This window comes from Agelaius tricolor, unplaced genomic scaffold (genome assembly GCF_023055355.1).
Source record: "Agelaius tricolor isolate 1412-34295 unplaced genomic scaffold, bAgeTri1.0.p SCAF_3, whole genome shotgun sequence".
Taxonomy (NCBI): Eukaryota; Metazoa; Chordata; class Aves; order Passeriformes; family Icteridae; genus Agelaius; species Agelaius tricolor.
The window spans coordinates 18,484,338-18,504,570 of record NW_027269263.1 but is presented as its reverse complement, the minus strand read 5'-3'; the positions used below and the strand labels follow the sequence as shown (position 1 = coordinate 18,504,570).

Genomic DNA, 20,233 nt, shown 5'->3' with positions numbered 1-20,233 from the left:
ATCCTCACTGGAGCAAGCAGGGAACTCTGCCCATGCCTCAAGCAAGACTTTCACACAGCCCTTTAACACTGCAGGGTAAAGGGTGTCCCTGCTGCAGCCCTGGAATAAAGCAGAGAGGGATTAGCAAAGAGCAGGGAACAATCAGCAAATAATTTCCTTCACTGCCACTGGCTGAGGGGGAAGAAAGTAGCAGACTGCACACAGGGAGTGGTAAAGTGCCTCCTGCACTGCTGAGCCCAACTGGACAGCTTGTGCCAACAGGCTTCATGCCTTAATAGACAAACCCTGAGTGAGAAATGAGTTTCTGGCTTCAGGGCTGCTGGTGCTACCCATGAGGCTGGAGCCTGAGTGAGAGTAAGTGCATAAGGGAGGGCAGGCAGGAGGGACACCTTTCTATCCAAAATCCTGCACCCCCTTCAAAGGAGGAAGGGGATCCATCCCCTTTGCCCCTCACAGGCAAAGACGCCAAGCTACCAATATAAAGTTTTATTTTAATACAAACTAAAAGCTTTTAAAGTTCAAAGAAACATGGACATGACACAGCAACAGAGCACACAAGGGACACCCTGACCACCACAAACCCTGGTTCAAGATGGAGGCCTGGGGCTTTTGGGCTCCCCAAGGAAAAGCTTCTTTCAGGAGCAGGCCCCAGCTCCCAGGGGCACTCTGCCTGCTCCTGGGCAGTGTCAGCAGCAGCAGTTCCCTCCTGGAGCCTGGGACAGGGAGGTCACTTGATGCGGTACAGGACCTTGCGCTGCATGCGGTGCTGGATCTCCCCCCGCCGCATCATCAGCTGCAGCACCTTGTAGATGGCGTGTTCTGGGTACTTCTGCAAAGGGGGAGAGTGGGGGAACATGAGCCAGCATGGAATAGCTAACAGGAGCTCAGCAGGAACCTGCAACCTCTGCCAAAGCCTGGCTAGGACTCTCTAAAAGGAGCAAGCCCAATAGCCCAAGACACTGATGCTTTCCTTATTTCAGATCTGACTGCAGCCAGTGTCATAAATCCAACAGTTCTGGTTTCAAGGGTAGGACCCCAAAGAGCCCCAGCCCTCAGAGGTTTCGCAGAAAATTACCTCAGTCTCCTTAAACTCTGCAATCACATTGCACACCATTCCCTACACACAACTTCTAAAGCATGACCAAAAGGTTCACCAGTCCGCTCTTGAGGAAGGGGTTTCATGCCCCCAGCAGCAGCCTGGGGTCCCTGGTTTTCCCTGGAGCCCAGCCCTCTATGGGTCCCTGGCCCACCTGGCGCATGAAGTCCTGGACGATGCTGTGCTCGGACACCTGGGAGCCAATGGCAAAGCGGCGCTTGAGCTGCTTCTCAATGCGGGACAGCATCTCTTGGTCCTCCTGTGTTGTGAAGCCTTCTGCCCCTGCAGGGAGACACTGAGTGAGCTCTCTGTGCTGCCCAGCTGTCACTCTCCAGGACACAGTGCTCAGCTCCTGTGTCTCCCACCACACCTGCACAGCTTACAGACTTTAGGGAACCCACTAACAACTCCACTGTAAAAGGCTGTGGAGCTCCAGCCACAGAACTGAATGTGGGAACCACGTCCAGCACCAGATTTTGCCCTTGGGACCACAAGGGGCCAGACCAGCCCTTCCCTGGGCAGCATAGGAGATCCTCAGTGTCTGCCTTTGCCCTCCCTGTGAGGCACAGTCCCACGATGGCCCCTTGCTGCCCAAAGCATTCCTTTGTCTTTGCTCAGGAAGGAGGTCCAGCACCTGCTCCTGACAGCCAGGTCCTGAGAGAGGAGCTCGTCTCTGCCTGCCCTGAGCAGCCAGGTCCAGCATGTCTCTCCTACCCCCAGCACAGAGTATCTCCTCCTCACCTGACAGGCTGCCCGACATGGCCGCATCGAGCGTGGACACGTGGAAGAGCCGCAGGGCCTCCTCCACGTCTGTCTCGGTGGCAAAGGGCTGGAGCCTCATCTTCGCCAAGGACTCAGCAATGCGCACAATGGCCTCCAGCTGCCTGCAGCCACCAGAGACATTCCCTGCTTTCTACTGCAGCTTCAGGGATGTTTTCTTCCCCCCACCTCCAGCCATCCCCACCTCTCCCACTCCATGCACCTCCTGCCTCCCCCCACAGCACTTTCAGGGCTCGGGGCCACACCCTCACAGCCCAGCACCGTGACAGCCCCTTCCTGGATGAGCCCTAGCCCCAGAGGTGCTGGGGGCGAGGCGGGGGTGCTGCTCACCGGACAGTGATGGGGATGCTGGAGCGGCGGTCGCTCTCCTGCTCGTGCTGGCGGGTGCCGCTGCGCATCAGGATGTAGCGGTTCTTCAGCTTCTCCGCCGCCCCTGCCGACAGCCGAGGGCCACACTTCCTGCAAGGGGGACACCAGCTGGAGCCAGCGCCCAAGGGGAGGGTCCCCCGGGCACCCCTCCCTTCCCTGGGTGCTGCAGCACCACTGAGAGCTCCTCTTTCACCATTTTCCCAAGGCAGGAGTTAAGAGAAAGGGCACCCAGAGTGCCGGGTGCTTTGCCTCTCACCACTGCCTCCCACTGCACAGCCCGGGGGTGCCAAAGGCACGCCTGACACTCACGTCCGACAGAAGGAGATGAGCTTCTTCAGCTTGTTCAGCTCGATCTCGCCCTCCACGGCCTGGGTCTGCGTCAAGGCACTCACGTGTAAGGCCATCACGTGCTTGGCCAGCGTCTGGGAAAGCAGAAGGCAGTCAGAGAGCAGGAAGGCCCCTGCCTCCTCCTCCTCCCAAAGAAAGGGGCACCCTGAGTCCCAGCTGCACCCGCAGCTCCACGCACCATGTCTCGCTCCTCATTGTGCTCATCCTTAACGATGAAGATCATGTCAAATCGGGACAGGATGGTGGGCATAAAATCAATGTTCTCCTCGCCCTTGGTATCATCCCAGCGCCCAAAGACGGAGTTGGCAGCTGCGAGAACTGAGCAGCGGGAGTTGAGTGTGGTTGTGATTCCTGCCTGTGGGTGAAGGCAAAAAAAAAAGGATGGTGTCCTTGAGACCCCCTCCATGTCACAACAGGTCATTATTCAGAGAAAGGTTGAAAGCCATTTTCAAGGACTCACTGTAATCACTTGCATTTAAATAAAGCCCCATAAGTAGCACCCAGTTGCTCTGTAATGGTGGGACAGGACCCACATGTCCTTCCGAAAGGGGACTGGCTTCAGCTGAGACTTGAGCACTGAGTGATTTCATTTAAAACCTCTTGTCGAGGGCAGAGACAGAGGAGACCTCACCCCAGGTTTGTGATCTGAGACACAAACACTGGGTAGACAGGGCTGAGTCCTCCTGGGCAGCTCTGGCACAAAGCATGGGTTTGCAGGTGCAGCCTGACAGCCAGCAGCAAGGAGAAGCCATGAAGTTCAGGCTGCCCAAAGCCTCCAGGCAGGGCTGACTGCTCTCAGACCAGCGACACCAGCAACCATCAATACCACTGCCTGGGCTCTAAAATGGGCAGTTCTGGCAAAAGATGTGTGGCCACTGGTTGCAGGGCTCTCAGATTCCCACCTCAGGGCAGCATGCTCAATCCACAGCTCACCTTGGCAATGGAGATGGTCTGCTGCTCCATCGCCTCATGGATGGCCACACGGTCATCCTCCCGCATCTTCACATCCCAGGTGAGAGAAACCAGGCAAGGAGAAAAAGTCACCATCAGTCACCTCTGCCACACACTTACTGAAGTGACCCCCCACATAAAGGTCTGTGAGGACCTCTGCCCAAGCAGGCAGGATGCAACTGAATTTCCTTGCAACCCCATCCCCAACCTTCCCTGGAAGGAAGTGAGGGAGTGTCAGTGGAGTTGCCCTTCCTCCTGCAGCTCTGGGCTCTGCTGGGACAGGCTGGCATCCCAAGGGGTCTCCTTCCCACTCCCACAGGCAGCCCCACAGGTACCTTGTCGAACTCATCGATGCACACCACTCCTCCGTCTGCCAGCACCATGGCTCCTCCCTCCATGAAGAAATTCCTGGAGACAGGGTCACGGATCACTGAGGCTGTCAAGCCAGCAGCACTGCTGCCTTTTCCTGAGGTGTACACCTAGTGACACGTGGAACAAGGAAAGGGACAGGACATCAGCTGCAGCAGCACCCAGGAGGCCACTGCTCCAGCTGAGAGACAAAACATCCCTGGCACCACAAAATCCAGAGCTCCTGAGGGAAGAACCTCCAAGAAAAGCCCTCAGCACATGTAAAAAGCAGATGTGCTGGGTGAAGAGCAGGGCTATTGCCTCATCCCAAGCCTCAGACTAAGCAGCTGTGACACACCGGAGGGCATGCAGACACAAACACAGATATTAAGTACAGAAGAGGGAGTGATTCATTGTTTGGTGGGCTGCTGCATTAGCTTTGTTTGCCCCTGGAGGGAACAATACAGTCAGAGGCTGAGTTTAATAGAGACTACAAAAAAACACAGCTGAAAACATAATTCTATGCCTGGGCTCAAGCTGGAGGTCCGTGCCTGAGATGCAGTCAACTTAATTTGTCCTGACCAGCCAGCCCCTCTGCTGATCAAGTCTCAACAATAAACAGCAGCACCAGGCACGTCTTTGGACATATGCTAACAGCCTGGCTCACAGCATAATAAAAGGCATGACCTTCTTCACCTTCCCTCCCTCACTGCCCATCCCTTCTAGGCTAGTACTGGAAATGGCAGTTCGTGCCTCTGCCAGCAAGCCTGCCTGTGGATGCACAAGCAGGTGTCTGCCATGACCACGGTCTTGTCTCTGGGGCTAGACAAGGAGCAGAAGAGAGAAAAGGGGTGCACTACAAGTGGGCACCTCAAGCCACGTACCCCAATGGGCGAACACTTCTCAACAAACTTCAGCAGTTGGGATTTGGCCGTGCCAGGGTCCCCCAGCATCAGCAAGTTGATGTCCCCTCTGCGGGTCAGGCCATCCGGGAGCCTGGAGTGATGGGGTTGGGAGAAGAGAGGGAGGAGAGTTGGTGAGCATTTATTTTGATAACAAAACACTGACTTTGGAAACCAGGGCTGACTCTTCCCCACCTCTTGCGGGAGCCCCCAAACAAGAGGCAGGCGATGGCCTTCTTGATGTCAGTGCTGCCGTAGATGGAGGGTGCGATGCTCTTGGCAATGGTCTCGTAGATGTTGGGCATGGCAGCAAGGCGACGAAGTTCCTCCTCTTCTTGAGGGGTCACCGAGCCACTGAAGCCATGTCCTGTACAGGGATGAGGGGAATGATGCAACAGTGAACAAATAGAGGTCTTAGAGGAAACTGTATCATTCCCCCCACACACACTACAACCAAAATCCCCTCTTGAAAATCATGCCAAGTGCCACCAGGTAGGAAGGGTGGAGAGGGCAAGCATCTGCTAACCCAGCAAGGCAGGCTGCTGTGTCCTCAGAGGCTGATAAGAAAAAGCAAGGATCTTGGGCAAAGCAGCTCTGCAGGAACCAGAGGGAGAATTACAGTCAGGACCACATTTTAAATACAGTCTTAACCAGGGACTTCAGCTGGGATCCTCAGGGATGGTTTAGCCCTGGAGGACCCAGGCTGAGACCTCCTCATTTAATATGACTGGGAAAAAGCCTTACTTTTTCCCAGAGAGCCCAGGACAAGTCAGACCCTGGAATGGCTTGAACCCTCTGCTACATTAACAGCTCTCAAAAGAGAGCCCAGGACAAGTCAGACCCTGGAATGGCTTGAACCCTCTGCTACATTAACAGCAGAGAAGGATGAAGGCTGTGATTTCAAACAGTTCTTGCTGAGGGATCACTTCCTTGTTCAGGAACAGGGTGGGAAGTGTCTCCCAACACCAGGCTACCAACACAGACCAAATGCACACCAAAAGCAGCCCTCACCTGAGCCCTCCGTGTCCACCTGGATGCCCACCACGCGGATGTAAGCGCTCCGGATGCCCACCCCCACATTGTAATGGCTTTTGTTCTTGCCCTGTGCAGATTTCTTGATGGAGTAGATCCCCATGATAGTGACTCTGTTCCCTGGGACAACTTTGTCACACAGGTACCTAAGAGGAGACAGGCAGAGGATGGTGGTGGGAAAGGATGGCAGCAGCGCCAGCCAGCAGGGGCAGGGTGGGAGGGCTGTGCCAGTACCTGTCACAGTAGAGCTGCAAGTGCCGGGGCATCTCCCCGTGTGGCACGGCATCTGGAGACTCCTGCAGTTTCAGGACCTGGAAATCCACGCACTTGCACTTATCTGGCATGATAAAGTAAGGGTCCAGAGGGCACCTTGGGCGGCCAGCTTGTTCTCTGTGCAGAGAGATCAGTCAGGGGAGGCTGTTAGCACTGAGGAGCCGCCCCTTGGAGCGAACCTGTGGAGGGGACAGCAGCGACAGCAAGGGACAGCTGCCCTTCCAAGCAGTGCCACATCAGCAGCTAAGGGCAGACACATGGGGCCAGACCAAAGGCCAGCAAGCCCTCTGTCTTGTCTTCTACAAGTGCCAAATGTGTACATGAGAACAAGCCAGAGGCAGGGTGACACTTGTCTGAGCACTCTCCCTGCCTCCCACCCCTCCTCTGCTAGCTCTAATTCATTAATTACACAGAGGGTAGCAGCACAGACTGAGTGACACAGCAGGGCATTTTTCTTTACAACCTCATGCACGAAGCAAATGTTAAGTGGTTTCTGGTGAGAAAGCAATTAGCAATGTGACAAGGCTGACATCCACCTTCCAGTCTCTCAAGCCATATCTGCCTAGCTAGATTACAAGTTCTCTGAGACAAAGAGCAGCTCCATGTCCTGCTGCTGTCTCAGAGTGGCACAACTGATGCTTGACTCCATGCAGGGCTTTCAGGTAGGGCAACACCAGAGAGCAGATGCACTCATGCAGTCAGGGATCAGGAATGAGGTGCTGTACAGACCACACACATTGGGAATGATCCCTAGCCCAAACCCCTCTCAAGCTCCATTAGAGTTCAGGTGCAGAAAATAAATACTGGCAGGTATGAGCCCAAAGACACAACCCACCAGGACAGGTTGCCTCGAGAGCTGCAGCACAATGGCAGTCTAATGCTCACAGTTCTCAGAGGCACCAGGAGCTGTAAAGCAGGATAAAAAGGCCAGCAGAAAAGCATCCCTAAGGAAGGTAACACAAAACAGCCCCCTCAGGAGTGGGAATGTGGAAGCAAGGAGTTGGTTTGGAAAAGAGGAGAGCAACTTAGCATTATGGGACAGCTGGAGACAGGAATGAACCTTTAGGCACAACAGGCGAAACTCCCTATGAATAAGAAGAACTCCCTGGACACGGTCACTCAACGCTGCATGCAGCACTGACCGTGCAGCGTCACAAGCAGCACGCCCACAGAGGGACAGCTAGAACTTGCCAGCCAGAACTGCACACTGGCCCAGGGGCAGCACAAAGGGTGCAGGCAGAGCCATGCAGATCCTGCTGCCTTGTGGAACAGGGATTCTGCAATGCATGGGACGCAGCAGGAGCAGGAAGAGGGAATGCAGTCTTTTCTGGCCCTCCAGCCTGTTGGTCCTTACGTGTTGCACTTCCTGGGCAGGGCGTAGCCCTCCAGGCCCGGGCGCACGGCGATGTTGCTGATGGTGTTGCGGCAGCTGCGGCACTGGATGGTGATTCTGGTGGCCTTGGCTCTCACAGGGGTTGCTGCGATTACAATCCCAGGGATCTTCACAAGGTGGGACATCTGGTCAGACTGAAAAGGCAAAAGCGAAGGGAAGGTGAGAAAAGCATCAGTGGAAGATGGATAGGAAACTACAAAGCATGAGAGCCAAGGACAGCACACTCTGTACAGAGCACCACCAACAGCAATAACGTCCCTGCAGCAGGAACCAGCAATAACAGCCCTCTGCAGTCAGATTTGAGCTGCAGAGTAACACTGCTTGTAAATTAGTGAGTGACCTGTTGTGGTGTTACATTTTATTTAAATGGTATGCTCTGTCTCACCCCTCGAAAATGTACAGTTTATTCCAAGCCTGTGATCCTCCCCTGAAGTAGCATGTATCTGTAATCCCATTGGCCCAAGGCTTATTCCGTGCTCACTTTGAATGTCCCTGTAAAACTGTGTGAGGGAGACGAGGATCTCTCTTGGCCCTTTGCTCTCTCTTGGCCCTTTTCTACCTAGGCACCTCCACTCTTCCCCTTTCCCCCTTCTCCCTCAGAAACCTTGCTGCTCCTGGGGGTGGGACCCCCAATAAACCCTCACCTAATTAGCCCCCTCAGAAGCTGCGTGGAGTCTCCTTGCCTGCCTGCTGCTACCAGGGAACTTACAGCTTAGGGGGGCCCTGGGGACTCCCTGGGAACCCTCAAACAAATGGCAACAACCTGTCCTGAGCCATGAGACCAGATCCCCAAAGCTCCCGTGCAATCACACCACATGCTTCACTCACCTTCAGGCTGCGGATGTTGGCCGCGTTGGCATCCGACCTCAGCATCACTTGGATGTCCTGGAGAGTCTCCTCCCCTGAGGGACGAGGACGAGTGACCTCATCTGCAACTTCTTTTGCTGCTTCTTCCAACTAGAGAGGGAGCAATGGGCTAGCTATCAGTGGGTCTGTTACAGCAGAACATCAGAGCTGCTCTTGTGACAATATTTTGGGTTGCCAACCCCCATCCTTACCAGCTGCAGGTGCTCTGTTGGCTGCTTGTACAAATAGTCTGCGAGATCTTCATCAAAGCTGGCCAAGTCTTCCATCTCCACCTCCACCCAGTACTGCCCCAGGTTGTAATGCCGCTTGAGCTCATCCCTGTAAGGCAGGAAACAGCAAAGGTTTGCAGGGCAGAAAGCATCAGTCAAGCAGGGATCAGAAAAGGCAGGCTCTGCAGGGAGTCCTTGGTTTGGAAAGCAAGCAGGGAAAATCAGGTGAGTTCCAGGAGAAGCACAGGGGAAGCTGGGCAACCTTTCACCCAAGCCCACTTTGAAAGGTGACACAAGACCAGGGACACCAGTGCTGCAGTGGCAATGTGAAGTATTTACTGGAGTTACATGACCAGATAAACAGGGAGAAAAAACCTGCATGTAGGATAATAATTACTATACATAAGATGTGGTTTAAAGCAAAGGCAGTAATAACAGAACAGACAACATTTTCCTTACAAATGCCAGGATTAATGAAATTCAGAGGCAAAAGCCCGTTCTAACCCTGATTATGATGTATCTCCATGTCTTCTAAACGTGTTGAGCTGTGTCTCCAAACTGCATAAGCAAAAGGTGGCCAAAGGAACTTCATAGAGTTGGAAGGCATACGTGCAGAGTGGTGCACTGATTTAATAGACACAGAAAATTCTCCAAACCAGAGAGCACTACAACTTCAAACACAGATCTTGAATCTCAGAACTAAGTGCAAGCCTGGCAGTGTGGATCCCTCTATTGCTATCTTTTCCACTGGCTGGCTGCCTAAAAATTTGTGACAACACCAGACCTCTGCTTTTCTGTCACGTTAAACACAAACACCTCTTAATACTGAGCTTTTTATGGCCGACGAGAAGAGACAGAGTGGCTACTGTGTTTGTGGGGTGTGCACTGCAGGAGGGAGGTTAAGAGCGGACTGGATGTGCAGATGGGGATGGGCAAGGCTCAGAAGGAGAAAAGGGGCCACAGCAGCACCTGTATTTGAAAGTGAAGCCCGTCCGGTCCGTGCCCACCCGGTACTGCCGCAGGAACTCCTTGAACCGCTTCTGCAGCTGCGACTTCCGAACCTGCCCCTCGTCCACGGACGCGTCTCCCCCGAAACTGTCGCTGTAGTAAATCCCGGGGTCGTCGAAGCCGGACATCGCGGCCGCTGCTCCGCTGCGGGGCGAGAGCGCTGGCTCAGCCCCGGCCGCCTCCTTCCCCCGCCCGCACCCAGTGCCCGGCGGGATCGCCCCAGCCGAGTGCCCCGCGCCGCGCCCCACGCACGGGCCGCGCTCTTTCCCCGCAATGCCCCAGGGATAACCCGACCCCGACCCCAACCCCGACCCCGATCCCGATCCCGATCCCGACCCCCGCCGCTCCGTACCTCGCTCCCCACCGGAACCCGCTCCCAACTTTTTCGCGGCAAAAGCGGCGCGCGGCGGAAACCAAACCGGGGCAGGGAGCGCGCGCTGCCTCCGCCGCCGCGCGCTGCGATTGGCCCGCCCGCCGCGCGCCGCCGCTGATTGGGCCGCAGCCGCCCCCTCGCCCCCTCCCCGAGAGGGAGCGCGCGGCGCCCCTGCCGCCGCTGATTGGCCGGGGCGCTCCGCCCCCTGCCCGCCCCAGCGGTGTGGCGCGAAATCTGGGAGCGAAGGGCGGGGGGAAGCGAAATGGCGGGCGGGCCGCACCATTGCGGCGGGGCGCGGAGGGGGAGCGGGCGATACCATCGCGGGCGGTGCGGGAATACAGTGGATTAATCACTCCTCAGGCTCCTGGGACAGCCGGGGCTCCTCAGTGCTTCAGGGCCGCAGGACACGAGTCCTCCGGGATGCCTTCCTCCTGGCTGTTTGTGAACTTGGGGGGAAGGCTGGCAGGTCGCTGGATGCGCAGTTTGGCCCTTCCAAAGCGTGGTAAAGCGCGCCCTAATGCAGAGCGAGCTGGGAGTGCGTGACAAGGGAGGGTTCAGCTGCAGCCCGCGGGAAATGAAGAGGGTGTCATTGCTGTACAGAAACCAGGTGTACTCATACAGATCATAGACAGGTACAAACAAAGCCTTGGTCTCCATTTCTGCGGACTTGAGGCTCAGTCTGGAATCTTCTATGTGTGACAGCAATGGCTGTGAGATACCCAAAGCACCATCTCTCTCCTGGCATGAGCAGGGAGGGTATGATACCTGTCAGAACCCATATTTTCCAGCTTTGAGGTTGCAGTCAGGCTCTCTGAGGAGAGGAGAGGAGAGGGGCTGAGTGTGGTGCAGTGTGTTTCTGAGCTCATGTACATTTGTTTGTCTCTTTGGGATCTGAGCTTCCTGGTCATGTTTGAATGAACAAAATGGTTTAGTTGGGATGGTTTAGAGTGGCTCAATAGGTAGAACTTAGTTCAAATCTGAATGAACAAGTTCTTGTATTTAAATAGCTATCAAGCAATATTCCTGCTCTTCAAACACCCGACTATCTTTTTCAAGAATTAACTATTTTTTCTGGCAGGTGGATCCAAAGAGAGAACTGTTAAAGGGGGTTGGGGAAGGGATGCAGACTAGAAAAGAGCCTGAGAATGATAACAGTCCTGTTTTCCCACTGCTCATTCTCAGCAGGACCTGCCTTCTGATTCTTGTTCTTTGAGCAGGTTCAGTGCTGATCATTAAAACAGATCAGTAGGAACATGTTTCTTTGGGATTAAGGTCACAGCCAGAACAGGCACATCACGGAGACAGGTTGATCACAGAGGCTTTCTGGGTGATAACAGAGCACTTTTGTCAGTACCTGCAGTGCCATACCCAACTGCAGCCTCTCCTGTTCTGGGAGAGCTCCTGGAGCAGGCAGGGCCTGTGGCTGCACACAAACCCAGCCCTCCAGATGTGCCTCAGCAAAAGGCAAGGAAAGCAAGCTGTGTGCATGGGCTGCTCCAGCAGTGCTGTGTATTTGGAGTGTCTTTAGCAAGGCCACCTGTGTGCCAAGTCCTGGGAGTGAGGGTGAGGGCAGTGGTTGTGTGCTTGATGCCTCCCTTTCAGCCACCTTGACCAAAACCTGGGATGCCTTTAACTTTTGGGAGGTGAAAACACACGTGGCAATTCTGATTCCAGCTGAAGCTGTTGCAGAGGCAATGCAGCCCTTTGCTGGCAGTTCAGGGAAAGCTTCCTGGTTTCAACCAGCTGAGAGTCCCATCACATTTTGCTTGTGACAGAATAGCAACCAGCTCTTATGTGCCACTTCCACCCCCTATAAATACTCTGCACGCTCACTGAATTTCGTGCTGTTTCTAGAAATAGAGAGAGCAATGTGTAGGAGCTGAAGGAACCTGCCCCAGCTTAGAACAGGTTATTGTTAGCACTGAGTGGGAGCAGAGTCTGGCTCCCGCTTCTGTCTATTGTTGTGTCTGTGCAGGCAGCAGCTCCAAAAGACATAAAGCCAGGAGGAAGAAAGACACCTCCTTTTTCCCCAGGTAAAGCTTTAATAATAGGAAACACCAGGCTCAAAGACTTTACATTGAAATTTATTATGTGTATAAATTATACAACCAGACAAGAATGACACTGTATGCCCAACAACTGTCTTTTGTTTTCAAAGACAAAAATAATGGGAAAAAGAAATAAAAAAGACCTACTAATGTCATGTAAAATGAACCCATGGGAGCATGTGGCTCCACAGAGAAAGTGATCACAGTATTATCTAGCAGTATAAAAAATCTGAGCAAACAGAGCTCCAAGGAACTCCATCTTTCTGAGGAAAGACACATGCCAAAGCTGTGTTTCTGATCCTGTAGGGTTTTTGTAGGCACTCTGTAAAGCAATGACAATTCATGGCCATTGCTTTTAGCCTTTTGCACCCTTGGTTTTTGGTGATAAAGTTAGTCTCTGAGAAGAGCTCACACCAAGCACAGGAGAAACTTTGCCTGAACCCCCTTACAGCACTCTTTGATTTCCGGGGAGAAAAGTCTCCTAGTATTAGTGGCAGAACCAAGATCACAGTACCCAGTCAGGGGTAATTTCTCTCACAAGGACTGGGGAAGGTGGATTAGTTCAGGGTGAGGGAAGTCACAAAGAGAAGGTGAAGGTCCTGCTTTTTCACATGGCAAACAAGCCCACGGCGACCGTCATGGCGAGGCAGCTGAGCGCCACGACCCACCGCAGCAGGGAGGGCGTGCCGGTCGTGTCTGCGCTCCTCAGCTTTGTCCTCTCGCTTTCCTTCCCAGCTGCTGCACCTACATCAAATTGGGAGAAGAAGCAAATGAAGACAAGTGAGAAGAGTTTGTGGCAAGAAGCTGCTAAGGTGCAGTGTTTGCTCTCCCTAGTGCCAGAGCACACCCTGCTGGATTTGTCTAGGGAAGAAGGAGAAAGCCCAGAGCCCAGCTGGGAGAAACAGTGGCAGCAGGTTCTGCTCTCCCAGTGGAGAAGGGAAGCAGCAGACTTGACCTGGGAATCACAAAGGCCCACAGCCCCTCTGTGGTGACCTGTAGGTCACCCTGTAGGTGACCACCAGCCTCTTCCCTTGTCTCCTTACAGGCTTACACGTGCACTGCCCAGCTCCATTGAACCCCTGATATGTGCAGAAGACAGACAAATACTGAAGCTAGGATTTTAAAAGGAATTTTCTGTCCTACTTCTCACTGATTTAATTAGTTCAGCATCTAAAGACCTTGAACAGTCTTCAGCACTCCAAGCAATTTCTGCAGTACGACTTCAGGATGGGATTCCTCTTCCAACACCAAATTTTTCTGAAAATCTTACTTGTATGCATGTATTGGGAAAGGAATGGCAATGTTTCACAGACAACTTTTAATGCCTTTCCCACAGAAGCTGCTTTAAGCTTCACTATCCAGAGATGCTTAAGGTAATGTTTGCTTTTCATCTTTGCCATGGAAAAACTCTGGTTCAATCCAGGATGCACTGAAAACAAATCTCCATTTTAGTTTCAGAATGGGTAGGCCATTTTTTATTTGAATTGTGTGTCCTCATGGAAACTACTCTGCTCTGTAAACATCTGAGCTCACTCCTCACTCAGGTACAGGCCTGATTACATTCCACCATCCAGAGCAGTGCTCACTCTAAACCCAGCTCACTCTCTGCAGCATTTTCAGCAATATTTCTGGGAGGCAGGAAAATGATCAGAGGGAGATACAGTCCAAAAGGACAGGCTGCTGGATAGGACTGTGTCCAGAAGAACCTCTGTCAGCATCACAGCACCACGGCTGATCTGCAGCACCCAAAATTGATGCCCTTGCTTCTGTGAACTCAAGGTCAGTTTTCTCTGTGGTGAAGGAACCTTACATTTGTTAAAGCCCTAGAGGTGGAAAGAGGAGTCTCTTTTTGTAAAGCTTCCTCCCTGACACACTTTTTGAAGAGCCCACATGTGTTATCTTTGCTCTGCCATGTCTAGAAGAAGTTCTGCACACAGCAGTGCCTCTCCTTGCACTGCCTGCTGATGGCTGGAGAAGAGATGGGGCAAGCACCTCCTGCTTGTTTCCCAATGGCTTTTACAAACAAGGACAGAGGAGGGGAGGAGGAGGGAAGGAAGGAGCACTGTGAAGCACCTGCCCTTGGAAGTGTCTTACCGTGCTGGTGTGATTTGTTGACGTTCCTCGTGCGAAGCAGCTCTGCCTGTGGCTGCACAGGGTGACCATTCTCCTGGCCCTTGGACACCAGCTCCTGCAGTGCCTCGAACACCTGAGGACAAGAAACACTGTCTCATTATGTGGCCTCCTCTTGTTCTTTCCCTGGACCCCCTGCCCCTTCCCCAGGCACTTTAGGAACTAGAGGAAGACACAAGGCTTCAGTCTAAGTCTCCTGGCACATTTTGCATGGAGCAAAAGTTGTCTGTGAGGTCAAGAGGATGTCTTTCAAACTCCTTGTTCTCTTTGCAGGTTCTCCCTGAAGCTTTCAGCTAAGGAGAAGGCTATTGCCCACCTTCTGATGGGAAGGAAAGCAAGGTGCCTCTCACCTAGTCAGAGTGCACAGTGGATCTGTGTAACATCACCACAGAGGCATAGGATACTATGTAGTAATCCCCACTCCCAGTATTAACCCTCATTCATATCTGAATAGTGACACATAGAAGAGACTGGATTCAAACACTAAGGGAGGGAGAAGAGCTTTTCAGAGATCATTGTTTTATTTGGCTGCCAGGTTGGAGAACATGGCCATCCAACTCTGACCAGCTCACCCTGATCCGCAACTTCTCATAAGCTGCCCAGTGCAAATACTGGCCTTGTATTTCCCCCGTAGCTATTTTCTTGTTTGAGAGAGGATGTGGGCTGGCAGGGCTGGCTGGTTGTTACTCACCCGTATATTTAACAGGAATGCTTTCTTGGCCTCCTCCGTGACTCTTTTCTTAGTGGCAAGGTCCATCTCGAGAGCATTCATGCGGGAGCGATAGAGCTGCTTGAACTTGGTGGCATTGGAGACCCCATCAAAGGTGAAGAAAGCCAGCCCTTCCCCAGTGCTGGGCAGCTGGAGAGCCTTCTGGGCAATTTTCTTCAGCACCTGCCCCCCTGACAGGTCTCCCAAATAGCGAGTGTAGGCATGGGCCACCAGGAGCTCTGGCTCGTTCTTGCCTATGTAGTGGAGCCTCTCGACGTATTTCTGAGTAGCCTCAGGACAGGGGATCTCTTCCCTCCAGTTTCTGCCATAGAAGTACTTCAAGTCTTCCTCCAGGGCAGCTTTGCGGTGCAGCTCGGCCGGAAAATACAGAGGGGCATAAACGGGATTGTTCTTGTTACGTTCAATCTCTTCCTCCAGAGCAGAGTAGATGAAGTACAGGGATGCTGTAACCAGCTAAAAGAGAAGAAAGAAGGTGAGCTATAGGTGCATCTCTTTGTCATTTTCAAGTCTGTGAGACAAATTGTACTAACAATAAAGGTACTCGTGGGCACACCCACTATGAGTCACAAACATCTGTGATGTTGCAGATTTCCCAGGTGGAAAACAGTGCAAGGTACAGGGAGACACTGTTTAGCCCTTCCCTTCTGCTTGAGATAGCAATCAGGTGAGCCCTTTCCAGCAGGTATTGGTCTTACTTGCTCTGAAGTCACTGCCTTGCCTTCAAGTTAAAGTCTGGCAGCTTGATGTGATGTAAACTGGAGCCCTGTTTAAGCATTCCTGGTCTCTTCCCATTCCCTCAGTCAATAGAAAGGGTATTCCCAAAGGTATCCTTTCTGGTACATTGTTCAAATTTGAATGCTGCAAAATGTGGCTTCCCTTTGTGGGGCCTTGTGAGATGATGACACACCCTGGTTATTGTTCAACATATTCATCCTGTCAGCATCCCACCGTCCTGAGAACTGAGGCACCACCACTCTGCTCACTTAGGCATGCAAGTGGGGTTGCCTCCTCAGTTGCCCCAGGGAGACAAGATAAAAGGGATCTGGAAGCCCAGCCTGCCTCTGAAAGATGTCTTTGTGAAGGAGTGCTGAGAGGCTGTGTTCTCCCCTCTATTTTGAAACCATTGTTATTGTTGTTTTTCCCAGCTTATGTGATACTTTCTTCTATCTGCCAACTTTTCCATGTGATCTGAGACAATATAGCTGTGTTCTTTCCTTCCCCAGGCATTCTGTTTTCAGAGGCTGTTACACCTACACAACCCCTTCCTTACCCTGGGACCCCTTGTGAGCAGCAAATGGTAAAAGATGAAGGTGTTGCAGTAGAGCTGAGTCAGGTTTGGGTTAGGGGGATTATGTTGCTCACAGGAGAGAAAGCTGTTTACTTTCTCACAAAGCAGTCAGTTCTGCAATGAGAGAGTTCCTGTTTCAACCTTGCCCCATTGTGCCAGAAAATAGGACTTTGATAAGCACATGGGCAGTGACTGGTTGTGGAAACAAATATCCACCATCTGGGGGGTCACGTAGCAGGCCAGATATATAGGTCTGCCAAGAGAGTAAACAAAAACAGTTTTTTAAACAGTAACCTGTTACCCAGCTTACCGGAAAAGAAACAAAACATGGGAACATTGCCTTCCAAATTAAGCAAAAATGCAGCTCAGCTGATTGTTTTCAGAGGCAGGTAGTGGTTTAATGAGAAACATGGCTTTTAGACACTTGTTAAATTTTAAAATCCATGTCCCATCTCATTCAACTGTCAGCATGTAAAAATCATCTAAGAAACAAAGTTTTATTCCTGAAGGTCTTTTTACAGCTTGCCTGTGTCAAAGATCACTGCCTAACCAATGCCATATTTCTTACAGCAGGAAGTTAGCACCTGAGATTGAATTTATGCTTGGCTAAGTATTCTGAATACCACCTGTCAGAAATAAGCAGTCTTTTTCCTAGTTCTGTGGATTTATTTGCCAAGGAACAATCCAACAACAAAGTAATTAAGCCACAGGTTGAATTGGTAGCTGTTGTTTGCAAGTCCATGTGTCACTTCCTATAGCCTCTCAGGAATTTCTAGCCCAGGTGTTTGTTTTGGTTTTGTTCTTTGCTTTGTTGTGTGGCTCAGATCCCAGGAATTGTATCTAGCCAGGTTAGGTTAATATGTGGAAATGTTTCTCTTTTATCTTGAAAAAAGCAACAGGCTCCTACTTGTTAGTAGCAGACACAGATTGCTCAAACTCAGTCTGGTTTTGAGTTATTGTTCATGATCTCAGCTGTGGTATAACTCAAGTGACAATGCAAAGTTCAGTGCCAGCAATGATCCCACATCCTCACTTTCTCACCATCCCATCATTATTTCTAGCTGCAGCTGCTTAGAGTGTTGTAAATACAGAATTCTCCCTCTTTTGGGCATTTCAGCTGCTCAAGTATCTGAACATAGTTCTATCTCCATTAACTATGAGTGGCAATAATAACATGCAGGGATTTATGAAGCAAGAGAAAAGCAATAGCATTAGTCCCATCAACCTCTGTCCTTTTTCTCCTGTTTCAGCTTGGCTGCCCATTGTGATATGCAGAGTCCTTTGCCACCTTCTGCAGGGGGAGCCAGTAACACCTCAGGGTGCAGAAGTTTAATGTTTTTCATAGGAGATGCTGATACATCATGTCCCTATCCTCCTCACCTGTACTGGCCCCATCCTGCCCCCTTTAGTCCCCTCTCAGTCTCCATCTGATCTATCTGGTGAGGAATTCCCATCCCCAAGCAATGCTGCTGAAGTACCTTAAACTCCTGGAGTGACACCTGCCCCTTCTGGAAGTTCCTCATGAACGGTGTGTTCTCTGCCTGCTCGTGCACCTCCTTGGTAGCTTCCTTCAGCAGTTCTGACAGGTCTGTGGACATCCTGGGGAAGAACAGTGAAACAGGTATTAGTGCTGTCTCCTCTGACAAAACAGATCTTTGCTCTCTAGGACAAAAGGGGGAGCCTGGGGTGGCAGAAAAAGGAGCAGAGCGTTCCCGAAAGATGTGGATGAGACCCAGAGAGCACCAGCTTTCCAAACAGTGTCCCGAGCAAGGAAGACTGACAGACTCCATCCAGAGGTGGAGGCAGCTGCATGCCTTTCCCTGCAGAGCAGGAACAGGAACAGCATTCCTAAAAGCAAGGCAAGAAACAACACTCCTCTGACAAAACTTCCCTCTCACTCCCGTCCCGCTCTCACCTCTCGGAGTTGTGTGACTGGGAAGTTTCCATGTTTCTCCACTCCTCTGCTTCCCTGCTGTTGCTGGTGCTTTGCTCCTTCCTTCCAGCTCCCAGGACAGTGAGGCTCTGAGCTGGGCAGCCTGTCCCAATCCAGCTTTATAGTGCCAGGCCACGTGAGCAGGAGCGCTGACCTCAGAGCAGCACAAACTTCTTACAACACAGCAGCACTTCCCTCCCAGCCCGCTGACACCCCTCCTGGCCCCAGCCCCCAGGAACCAGGAGGAAGTCACCAGATGCATCCTGATTACTAAGCAAAAACCAGAGGACGTCCAGAAACTTCTCTTTTGAGGGTGCCTGGCTCTGTAACCCTTTCAGTGCCTTGCCCGTGGCAGACAGAGCCCAGGTATTGCCAGAGGTGCTCCTTGTCCTGCGCATGGCAGGGTTGGACAAGGAGGGTGGATTTACAGAGCTGATGCCTGGGGCACAGAGGGCAGCCTCCTCACCCTGCACCCCAGTCTGTGAGCCTTGCACCCTGCCTGGAGAGCTAATCCAGCCCTGATCCTCACCTGCTCAGGCACAGCTCAGGTATAACCATCCCATCTCCTGTGGCTGTGCTCAGGCACCACCAGCTCTGGCCTGCTGGTGCCAGACCTGCCCTTGTGCAGCTCCCCCTTGCCCTGTCACTTTGCACAGAGCCAGCACAGGTGTGCCAGCACCCATGCACAGCAAAAGCCCTTCCATGCTCTCCTGCTCACGGAAACAATGGCATTGGATGCGTTTGACAGCTGGCTCCTGTCGTCACCACAGCAGAGTGCAGGGCAATTCAGGAAAATAGCACACCCATCTCCTAGATTCCCAGGAGGCTTGGGTAGCTGAAAAGATATCATACAGGACTTGAGGGACACTGAGGAAATCTGCAGGGACTTTCAAAGGCAAATAATTCCTCTGATTTGGGAAAGGAGTTGGATATGGTGCTTCTACCAGTAGGTGTTTCTCTGCTGGGTTTTTGTTGTTGTTTTTTTTTTCTTTTTTTCTTTTTATAAAGTGGTCAGTGAAACAGCCAGCAGATGATGCTGGGCCCTTCTTTCCCACCTGTAACTATGCTGGAAGCTGGGCTAGCAGGGGCAGGTGATGCACTGGCTGGGTGTACTTTGGAAAAGCACACATTTGTGCTCAGCCCAAAAGAGCAGGGCACCTAGAGCCACCATTCCCCTGCTTCTGTGGGTGTGAGAACCTCCCTGGTACGGTGGTGCAGGGGGTGGTGGGGAGGCAGAGCCTGGGTGGAAGGAGAAGGGCTGTGGCATCTGCTGTCCCTCTGCAGCTGCCCTCTCTGTGGGTGCTGCCATCCCAAGCCAGCACCTCGCCTGTCTCCCTGTCACTGCACCCACACCAGCCCCAGCAGGGCTGGGGGCTGTAAGTTAAAAGGTTCTTCTGGAAAGAGTATCCTTCCACACTTATTTTTTTTACTCCAGCAGACATCTGGCATGCAGTGTTCAGGAAGGATTACTCAGCATTTCCATCCTGACTCAGCCAGACTTTTCCTGTCTTGCTTTTGTCTTTTAAAGCAACAGTGCACGCTGACAAAAGCTGATGTTCCATTCTTACCCCCATGCCACTGCAGACAACTTGCTTGCTTTTCTGGAAGGTAAAATAAATTTATCAGGATGTCTTGAACCTTCAAAGCAAGTGTGACAAAGCCCCAAACATCTCCTGAGAATGCAGAGTCCATGTGTAGAGCAGACAGCCCCAGGGCCAGTCCCTCCTGAAAACATTGAAACTACAGTTTGCCACAGGAACAGCCCTAAAATGAATGCTTCCCTCTGGCATAACTCCTTAAAACTCTTGTTTTCTGTCATTTATCAGTGAGTCCTATTCTGACAGGGGAAGCTGGAGCACAAATTGAACCTCTAGTTCTAGTGAAGTAGGGAATATATGGAAATTACATGAGAATAAGAATTATATTATGAGAGTGTATTATTCATTTTGTGAAATACCATGAAAAAAATCCAATCCTCCAGCCCTGCCCCTCCTTTCACCTGCAGCCCTGGCAATGCACCCAGTTCTTCCCAAGGACTTTATGGGTGCTTTCAAGCCAATGATTTTGTCCCCAGAGTGCCCACCTGCCTTCTTCCAAGAAGCTGCATGCTTGGAGGCCCTAAAGAAGATATATCCCAAAGTTCTTTTCCCTTTAT

The 20,233-nt window shown here is 52.0% G+C and overlaps 2 protein-coding genes across 3 annotated transcripts; both read right to left on the bottom strand.

Annotated features, from left to right (window-relative positions):
- Window positions 1–471: 471 nt before the first annotated feature.
- On the bottom strand, window positions 472–10,040 carry MCM5 (minichromosome maintenance complex component 5). The gene is made up of 17 exons (XM_071424279.1): window positions 9,929–10,040; window positions 9,538–9,720; window positions 8,551–8,677; window positions 8,321–8,449; window positions 7,454–7,626; window positions 6,061–6,216; window positions 5,806–5,972; window positions 4,990–5,161; window positions 4,777–4,888; window positions 3,880–4,023; window positions 3,527–3,592; window positions 2,772–2,948; window positions 2,555–2,667; window positions 2,207–2,335; window positions 1,838–1,980; window positions 1,251–1,378; window positions 472–829 (listed from the first exon to the last, which is right to left on the bottom strand). Exons 2-17 carry the CDS (start codon window positions 9,702–9,704, stop codon window positions 728–730), a joined length of 2,205 nt encoding a protein of 734 aa, XP_071280380.1. The 5' UTR covers window positions 9,705–9,720; window positions 9,929–10,040; the 3' UTR covers window positions 472–727.
- A 1,977-nt stretch (window positions 10,041–12,017) lies between these two features.
- On the bottom strand, window positions 12,018–18,214 carry HMOX1 (heme oxygenase 1). Of its 2 annotated transcripts, XM_071422747.1 has the most exons (5): window positions 18,061–18,214; window positions 17,624–17,744; window positions 14,819–15,310; window positions 14,092–14,203; window positions 12,018–12,741 (listed from the first exon to the last, which is right to left on the bottom strand). In XM_071422747.1, the coding sequence occupies exons 1-5, from the start codon at window positions 18,090–18,092 to the stop codon at window positions 12,605–12,607; spliced, it is 894 nt and encodes a 297-aa protein (XP_071278848.1). In that variant the 5' UTR covers window positions 18,093–18,214; the 3' UTR covers window positions 12,018–12,604. The 2 variants fall into 2 exon arrangements, with proteins under 2 accessions (XP_071278848.1, XP_071278847.1); XM_071422746.1 differs by lacking the exon at window positions 18,061–18,214 and having other exon boundaries at window positions 17,624–17,935.
- Window positions 18,215–20,233: the final 2,019 nt, after the last annotated feature.